At 25.5% G+C, this 10,771-nt stretch overlaps 1 protein-coding gene across 1 annotated transcript; it reads right to left on the bottom strand.

Moving 5' to 3' along the window:
- Nucleotides 1-859: 859 nt before the first annotated feature.
- On the bottom strand, nt 860-6,530 carry LOC112597154 (ranBP-type and C3HC4-type zinc finger-containing protein 1-like; the record flags this gene model as incomplete). The annotated part of the gene is given in 6 exon segments (XM_025343093.1): nt 860-1,663; nt 3,317-3,460; nt 3,525-3,593; nt 4,744-4,947; nt 5,050-5,161; nt 6,356-6,530. Coding segments are annotated over 6 exon segments (788 nt in total), but the record flags the coding sequence as incomplete, so codon positions are not given.
- Nucleotides 6,531-10,771: the final 4,241 nt, after the last annotated feature.

The raw sequence follows: 10,771 nt of genomic DNA on the forward strand, positions 1-10,771 counted from the left end.
TATTTCCTAATTCATTAACCAAAATATTTTGATTTTGCTTATTTAAATTTATATGACCCGGCACCACTGGTCTCGGCCCAATTAAATGACTCCAAAAGTTTAATAATTTATGGTTAATTAACCTTGTAAAAGTTATAATAATTATGAGAGACATCAATTGTTGAGACCTCATTGAGTAAAAGGAAGATTGTTTTATTCGCTGGATGATAAGGATACATGGAACTGCAACGGAGGTAGAATTAAGGATTTGTAAAGCATTATTGTTAGAAAAAATAAAATCAAGCAACTCATCTAAGTAATTGGGTACATGATTTAAGGTTGAAATCATCACAAAGAATTAGAGTGAGATGGTTGTTATTTAAAACAACTGATTATACTAACGTTACAATAGACTCATACACTAGAGTTGAAAATGGCTTTGGCGGGATAGGTGCCATAAGATATCCTACCCATCGTTATTAATTTAGAATAAGCTTGCTGAAAAATATTCAGTGATGAAAATAGTTAGGATAATTTCATTTGATTAACAGAAATTCAATCAACCAGGATAGCGGAGTCACACATAGGTAGACCACTAATAACAAAATTCTTTACGCAGCGCTCACGATCAGAAGTCTCAGTAATTATCTCCGGTAAGAAGCCAAACAGCTAAAAGGGCTGTACCATTTACCCATAAAAGTAATATAAACCTTATATTGTTGTATACGGAAGGTAATCAAATATAAGGCTCAACAGTAAAGGTAACTCTTTAACCCAGAAATTGTATTTTTTACGATAATCATGATATTAATACATTGTTTTGTACTAAAATTATATATACCTAAATATATACACACTACTAACCTATCTGGAATTTACCAAATATTACAAAGTTTTAAAGAGTGTCGTTTGAAATGACTTAGACTTTAAAGTCATTACGTTATGGTAGGAGCACTGTAGACCATATAAATATAAGAACAAAGAAAACTCAGATACGATTTCACAAAGCTATCATAAACATCTTCACATCACTTATGTATTTACCACTATATTTCTGTTGCAAAACATATTTCAAATAATTATATTTTAACATTACTTCTATTTAATTACCTATTTCAACAACACGGTACATGTATTTTGATAAGTAGGTACACCAATAATAATTATTACAGTCTATACAGGAAACACAGTGATGTCTACTTACATGAAAAAAATTACAGGATTGATCTTAATTGCAAAAATTGTAAGTTTTAAACTACTGTTATAACAGCATGTTAAATATTATTCATAATATCATTACACTAAAAATAACATAAAAACACACAGTTTATACATCGAAAATCCTCATAAAAAATTAAAAATTAGAAAAAATGAAAACCATTTTTAATTATAATTACAAAAATACGTGAAAAACAAAATAGATTCCTTTGTAGGAATGGAGAAAGGGACAAGTTAATTTTTCAAGCCTAAATGGGAATGAACAAAGTTCCTCTTTTGAGGTGAGCTAATTATTTTTTTTAACCTAACTTTCCAAGCATTTTATTAAATTAATTTATATAATGTATAAGTCAATACAATGTACAACTAATTCCGTTTATGCTTAATGGCAATATTTACAGTCAACGTGACATTTTCTTCCAGGCGGTATGCCACATTTACATCCTGCTGTAGTATCTCCTTTTCCCTGAAACAAACAACTTTAATATTATGATCCAAGTTTAAGAACAAAATAATGACAATCGTATTATTATATATTTAAAAAATTAAAAACTCTTATTGGTTTTAATTATAATTAAGAATCGAATTTATAAGTAATAAAAATATAAATATATGTACATAAATATAGAAGTATAATTAATAAAATATATGCTTAAAGCTCACAATAATTCTATTATATAATAAATTCTTGTATAATTTAAAAAACATTTGAATTACATTTATAATGTTGATTGCAATATTAATTTTATGATTCCAAGAACAATTTAAATAATTTAACTTAAAATTTATTATATTGATTATTCCATAAAATCAATTTTTAATTATTTTTAATTTGAATTATAAAATAAATACTTTAGTAAATTTAACTTTATTCAGAATCAACTTTTGATTGATTTTAAATGTAATGTTATCTATTTCACCGTGAAAAATCTAGTTGTTAAAATATATTACTTATATTATGTAGTCTAATATGTGTTTATTAATATTAACGAAAAATAAAACTAAATTTTTACATTTACGAATGAATCTTGTTGAAATAAAAATATTTCCAAGCATTAACAACTGTTAACTTTATAATATTTTATCTGATATTTACACACACCAACTGTACAAAATGTTTAATAGAAAATTGCAGTTTAAAATAAAGTATATATGTTATGATTTTGGGATTGATGAAATTATTACATATTGGTAAGGTTCAATTAACTTTTTTATTTGTAGTATTTATTTATGTTATACATTTTTTATATGTACCTATATTAGAAATTATTGAGGACTAAATAGTAAATTTCATATAAATTATATTTTTATTGTATTTATTATTCATTTACAATTGATGATCAATTCTCATTAGAAACAAAAATACTTTTTTAAATAGCTAAAGTAGCTAAAATTATATAATATATGAGATAATAAAATGTAATACATTTTCACATGGTTAAAATAGTGTTTTCTATTAATTTTTAAGTTTGTATAATACACTAGTGTATTTGGTACCTATTAATTTAATAGATTCTGCAATATAATTTAGACTACTGAAAGCAAAATAAACTTGCCTACAAAAAACATAACTTAATCACTTTTTCATTTTTTAAGTTATAATATTTGTAAATTGGATAATTTAAAATTAAAGTTTAAACAGCTATACATTTTTTCTTATTTTAGCATTTAAAAACCAAAAGGTAGCACTCCTTACTTAAATGTAAAATAAGAAGCAACGTATTGTGAAATGTAGGTTCTTTAATTGCCTATTACAATTTTTATAAAAAAAATTTTATTCTATACATTATATTTAACAATATTGATAATCATACTACACTAGATACCTTGTAAAACCATAAAGGCGCCACATTTAAGGATTCTGTCTCTATTTTGCAATTAATTAGATTTTTATTTTATTTTTTTTAAATAACTTATTTCGTTGTCTTTACAAAAAATATTACATATAGATAAAAGCTTCATAAATCTTTACATGAACAAAGAAATCTATCACTATACTGGTTTCTATTTAAACATGAATGTTATAAAAACATTAAATATTAAATTGATACCTATTTTGACATATATTTTAATTATAATTATTAATAATAAAATAATTTATGTTTTAATTTGTACTTACATTAGGTCCCCATCTTGGACCTTTAGTTGCCCAGCAAATCTCCATAAAACATACCGCACATTTAATCCAATCGCAGCCCTGCTGTTTTGACAGAACTGTACTACATCCTGGACAAAGCATAGCATCTCCGCGCTCGATAAGATTCTTAAAGTTAAACAAATTTACAAAAATTAATATTTTTAAACAAAGGTAGATCAAATGGATTTACTTCAAGCGTGCCATCGCCGTCATTGTTTTCAATGAACTTTTTACATCCTCTTCCTTGTGTGTGAATCGACTAAAATAATTAAATATATAAATAATATTAATTATAGTCAAAACATTTTTTTAAATTGTTTGTAGTTTATAAATATATTTTTATAAAAGTCACGAGTATTATCTAGTTCAATAAAAAAAATATATAACATTAAATGAAAAAGTTGAATGTAATCAAAAATATTATTACATTAAAATATTTGTTTAAACAATTTAGCTGATAATTAATAATATATGTATTAAATATTGTTTTAAAATATTGTATAAAAAAAAAAAAAAAAAAAAAAAAAAAAAAAAAAAAAAAAAAAAAAAATAGAAAATCATAAATTATGTAAACATTTAAATTTACCAGAATATCATTTTACTATGCTTATCAATGTTTATTTATTTCAAAACATTACAGGCGAATCCTAATAACAAATTAGGTACATAGAATATTGAATTCAAGTACCTAAATGCGCTACAATCTATGATATAATTAATAGGTTAAGTGAGAAGAGTGTTATTAGTTATAGTTACCTACAAAAAACAAAATTACCTATAACATATATTGGGGTCAATACAATTGGGTGAATAACTTTTTTATTGATGAATTTTCAAGTATGTAATTTAAGCTTAATTGTCGATAAAGTAATGAAAACCACATCAGTTTTGAACATAAGCTACGTAAGGTAGATAACATGTGAATTGCGGACATAAATACTTTATTTATTTTTCATGATTTATATAAAATAAGCTATCAATTAAATCGCATGGAATTGATAGGTTTAGTTAAAAATATAACTATCTTAAGAAAAAGCAATTGTAATCGGATAAATCTTCAGTAGTTCAGCAAATAGTTAATGAAAAAAATTTTATTTTAATTAAAAAATAACATTATATCATTGTTTAAATAATAATTATACTTTTGTGACCAACATTTTTGATGAACAGACAGAATAAATTCATATTTTTAATATTTTCAACGCTCAGAAAATTGTCGATAATAAACTTATATCCGAAATATAAATAGGTATATCTTAATTAAAATCTATGTTCGCAACACTCCAATAATGTAAATTATAAGGTATTTGGTCCGCAACTATTATGCACTATGCAGCCAATTTCTTTAGTGGCAATTCGTATTCTCAGAAATCAGAATACTAAACTTGGTCGACTTGGTCAATACTTACACCACACCGAACGCACGTTACTGTCCCACAAACAGGACACTTAAATTCCAAGACGTTATTCTTATCGTAGATCAAACACCAACCAGTACAATCGGGTCGTCTGCATTGAAAAGATCCACCGTTGTGGTCTTTCGCCAACAACTGTCTGGCTCGTTCCACTGACCTTTGCAAAAACCTTTCATACTCTTCGTCTGAATCCAATATCTATGTGGAAAAATATAGGCATTTTAATTTTAATATAGATGATGTATGTGTGGATACCGAGAAATAATTTAATAAGCGATAGATTAAATAGGGTCCAAGTACCTTTTTTATTTCACGGTGTTGCAAGACCCCCGTACAAGAGTACCTTTCGTCTATATACGGACATTCAACTTGTTCGGCTTTCGAATGTTCGATCGTCATTTTCAGACAAAGCCTAAATAACACAAAATCGTCAAATACCCCGTAAATTAAGTATCAAGACATAATAGTTGATCGTGAATTAAATTTAAGTATATGTGGTAAATAGGTATTTTTGATATACGAAAATCTTACATAGATAATTCTCAACACTGATCAAGCCCGGATCAAGAGCTTCAGGGACCCAGGGGCCAATACATGGTTGTGGGTCACCGTCAATAAAAACAATTCTTTAAAATTATAAAATTATACAATAAAACAAATTTAAACATTTTTACTTAAGTATGATAACGATTGATGAGGATAAAAATATTAAAAAAATATTATATTTTTATTAAAATATATATTTACACATAAAATTAAGTTTAGTTTATGTAAACAGGTTTAGTCGGTAGGTATCTGAATTATGAGTATCCATGACCGAGACAGTCACATAAACAAATTTTCCCAATTCTATTTTTAAATACAGTAATATCAAAATATATGCATATTCCCAAAAAACACAAACCTAGCTATGACGCTATGTGTCCCCACTTACCATACTATTGGTGGTAAACACGATCGACGGGCCCCATCGATTGTTAGCTCAAACAAGAAAAAAATTAAAATATTTTTGTAGGTACTATAAAAAGTACAAAATATTATCACTTAATGTAATTTTTAGCCGAGAAGACTATGGGCCCTTAACATACGTGGGCCCCGGGGACTTGGCCCCTCCTAACCCCCCCCCCCCCCCATAACCTGGGCTTGACACTGATAGAAAGTATATAATTAGGGTCGAGCAATAAATAAATAGCTACTTCAACTAGATAAACCATGGTGTGTCCAGATAAAAGTTACAAACTACTCAAGTTTTGTGTAATTAGTTACTTTTTTTAAGTTAAATTTATTTGGACTTGGTTCTTTTAAATATTATTTAGTAAAATTGTATTAATCGAATAAAACTAATTGGTACCTATCCTAAAGGATTTTATCAATTATTTAAATGTATTTTTGACATGAAGTTACAATGAAATACGTCTTAATTGAATATGGAAATTGTGTCGGCGCCTTACTGATTACAGGTTACAAGTTGCAAAATGTGACGAGGTTATGTCAAACATGTTCCAAACAGATATTATTGCCCATCCCTGAATATAGATATTGTATATATTATTATATATACTGTTACTATAGTAAGTAAGGGAAAAACAAAATCGTATTTTCATACCTACAAAATACATGCAAACAATCACGTAACACAACGCCATTATTATCATATGTACATAAACACACTGCGCACTCAAAAGGACCGTTATGAAGTACTATGTCAGTTTGCATTTCCATGGCCATTAATTGCTGATAACAGTTATTATCTTTATCTTCAGATGGCAAATTTTTAGTGTCTGAAAATTAGCAGATAAAATTTACTATAAATAAGGTTAATACTTAATTCTAATAGTAAATTTAAATATATATACACAATATACAACATACCTACACATTACATATAAATTATAATATATATGCACAGTGGCGTATTTATAGCCTTAGTACTAACATATTCATATACATAACATATTAAATTTGAGTTTTAGGATCGAGTGTCTGTAAAAAAAAAAAATGTCCAAAACAAAACGTCTCCTTAATAAAATTCGATTAAATAATTTGAAAATAAAAAAAATAATATTTGATCGGTTTCTCGGATAATATCATTCATATAAAAATAATTTTTAACTTAATTATTTATTTATTATTACTTATTAGTCTCTATAATTTGAAAATATCTCTTCCTAAATTCACGTATAACTAATGCGATGTATCATACTAATATTAGATAAAAAAATTTAATTTACTAACAACAAGTAGGTACTTCGGAGTAAAACATTAAAAAAAAACTCTAATTTTTATAAATGATACTTGAAAATTTGATATAATATTCATTATAAGTAGTTCATACTGGAACTAAAAAATTTTAAAAATATACAAACTTAAATATTTTTATGGTAATTTGAAGTTCAAATCTGAACAAAATCACATGTTTAAACGATGAATATCATCATTATTCGTCATTGTTTTTATGACTAAAAACATTATTCGTAGGGACTTAAAATAATTGTTACATATTTTATGAATTTTACTTTATACTACATTTTCAAAATATTTAAATTAATTTTAGGTATAATTAAATAAACTGTATTGTTGTACGCCCCAGTCCCTATAAGTCTTAATCGGAACTTGATATTATTATATGATATTATATTTTAGAGAACTATCTTATAATATAGTATACTAATAAAACTACTTTCATAATATTAATTATCAAAAAGCTACTCAAGAATAAATATAATTTCAAATAATTGGACTATTTGATTTTATTATTATATTAAATATTTTATTTTATTTAATAATTTATACATTTAATGGGTAGTTGGGTAGATTTATAATATTAATAAATAATTTAGAGCATTTAGCGAATGAAAATGTCATAACACCTATATCTTATAAGTTTTTAATTGTTAATGTTAAAACTTTTAGTTGTTAGTTTTAATTAAATAAATTAAAGTATATATTTACAATAATATATTAGGTATTTAATTTATTATTAATGTATTTTTAATTTTTAAGAATGTTTATTATCACCTATAGGTACAGAGATATTTATTTAATTTTAAAATTACTAAAGACCGTTATGATTGTTATTTATTTATAATGCTAATTAAAATTAATAAATAAGTAGTATACATATACACATCATTTGTATTTCTATTTATTTTTAGTGTATCAGGTTGTTGTTTACCTATATTTCACATCATTTTTGAGTGACTTCAACTAAATAATGAATAATAAATATTTAATTATTCAAGTGGTGGGTTACGAAGCTTATCAATAGAAATTTAATTCTAAGAAAAATAATTTAAAAAAAAAAAATATGTACAAAATTAAAAAAAATACAAAAACTATGAAAAATATTCAAGTGTATAAAATTATGTATATTTTTAAATAGTAATAATTATTTTTAATATTTTATTTTAAAATTATTAACCGCGTTCAAAGTGAAGTTACCACATTCAATATTATCAAGCACTAAAAATATTTGTATAATTTAACAAGCTATAGCTTTTTAAATGCTAAATAATACCATTGATTAAATATATTTAATCAATTTAATCAATAGTAATATTGCTATACTGTACATACATACTATTTGTATACATATTTAAATGTACAGATAACAATAAAATTTTATATAAATTAAATTTAAAAATATATATATAAATTAAATATACTGATTTAATATTATCCCAATTCCTAAAATTTCGGGAAAATGTATTTTATGATTTTAGTGTTTTTTGAACGCAAACATCTACGTCAGAGGGTCACTAAGAATTAAAATTGTAATTTGTTTGGTAGTAACTGAAAAAATAAAATGTTAAAGGTATATGCATATAATCAAAAAATTAACATACCAAATTTATAAGGAATTCTAATTAAGCATATCCGTACATAAAAATAATCAGCTCCCAAACCAAAATACGCTACTGTATTGTATAGTATACTGCAGTAAGCTATAATTAAAATTATTAATGAATGTCAAGTGTTAACACAAAACATTGAAAAGGATTTAACTTCAACATGCATATTATATATCTACACTTTAAGATGTTTCATAAATATTTTAAAATGCATTTTTTTTTTTTTGTATGATAAAAATGATAATATACCTAACTATTTTAATAACTTTAAATTGTTAACCAAATCATGTATTATTTTGTTTTTATAGGTAAATACCTATTTTTTAAAAATAAACAAGTCGAGTACAAAAGGTAATTCGTTTTTTTCGCGTATATCCAAGATAATGTTTTAAGCGTTAGCAGGTTAAAACCACGTGAAAGCATTTTGTGTTTTAAACGTTATAACTTAAAACGTTGAAAAAGTATAAATTATTCAATGTACAAAAATTGACTACTTAAGATTCAAGACACTTTTACCCTCACTCTAATGCGTGAGATTAGTCACAATGTTATAATTAAAGCTGATTTAAAGAATGATGGTCTAAAGAGAATCTGTTTACTACAAATGAATTATAATCACCAAATAATAAAAAATACATGTACAACACTTAGTGTTTGAACACTTTTTATATTATACGAGTACATATGTTTCCTGCCGTCGCTATATTGCAAATTTGATTTTAAAAATGTAACAAGACCATTTTCTCCAAAAATGCAACAAAAAAAACTAACATTAACAAAATCTAATCATTCTAAAACATTGTACTTCGCAAATTATTAAATTCCCCTGTAACTAAATTATACATATAGACCTTAAAATGTCTTTAGTTTACGAATAAGTTAAAACATATTATAAACGTTTAACTCATCCCAATCCTCTTGTCAGAAATCTTGCCAACCCTACAATCTCCAGTAACCTCCCAAAACAATTAAAACAGAAATAGTGTCGTAACCTGTTAGCATTTAGGTATATTAATTAAATAATAATAAAAAAAAAATTAAAAATATGTACAAAAAAAAAAATGAAATAGCAAATTGAAAGTGTTACTAATGGGTGGCTGTTTTCCTCAAAAATGTCACATATTATATATAAATGTTATTAAGGATATAATGTATTTTTTCTAAATTTTTTATATAACTAATCTGTATCACATTTACTTTTGAGCACAAGTGGTTTAGATTGTAGATTGCACTTTAAAATAAAAATATTAGATAATATTATAATATGCACACACGGACTTATATCTAATGTTTTGTGTATAATACGTATTTGATAAATAGTTTTATCGACTTTAATATTTTTTAAATATCAAATTTTCAATACAAATATCAATACTTATTTAACAAAATAATAACTGAACAAATTGATGCAATATATTATACCTATTATCTATACGATCCACATATTATGTATTAATTGTTAAAATTAAATTTCTTTGAGCGGGTACCTCTATGTTAGGCTTTTATAAATTAATTTTTAATCAAATAGTAGGTTGAAGTTTGACGTTTTTCCATTAATATCATTATTGTACCAACTCTTTAATTTATTTCGTTTGTTTCGTGTACCTACGCAATTGCGACATAAACTATATTACACTCGCAATATCTACTAACACAATGCGTTGTATTGTAAAATCTACTTTAATTATTAGTACCCAAATGAGTAATATTAGATTTTGATTTTAAACTATTATAACAGCATATACGTATAGTTATTTTATTATATTTCATCGCAACGGTTTTTTTTTATTTGTAATTCATTCCGCGTGTTTTTACATGAAAATCTGTAGAAAATATTAGTCTCGGCCACCTACGTCACAGGGGGAAATATCTGTTAACGAATCGACGAAAAAATATCAAACGCAAAAACACCTATACACATCGTACGACACACATCATTGTCTATAGTTACACCAGCTTTTGTCGCTCTCAAAACGCATTCCATATTTCTTCCGGCATTTACGAGAGCAATACACAAGCTCGCGTTGCACTTAGGATTCAGCTAAGCGCGCAGGGTGACTATCTCACGGTCGGACACCGCGAAATGGTGTCTAATGCAGTTTTACGTCGCACGTTTCCGAGACTGAACAACGCGACGTGTAAACGTTCCGAGTACACGCCGTACGCGTACG

The sequence above is a fragment of the Melanaphis sacchari genome, unplaced genomic scaffold, assembly GCF_002803265.2.
Source record: "Melanaphis sacchari strain LSU unplaced genomic scaffold, SCAv2.0 Contig37_pilon_pilon, whole genome shotgun sequence".
NCBI lineage: Eukaryota > Metazoa > Arthropoda > Insecta > Hemiptera > Aphididae > Melanaphis > Melanaphis sacchari.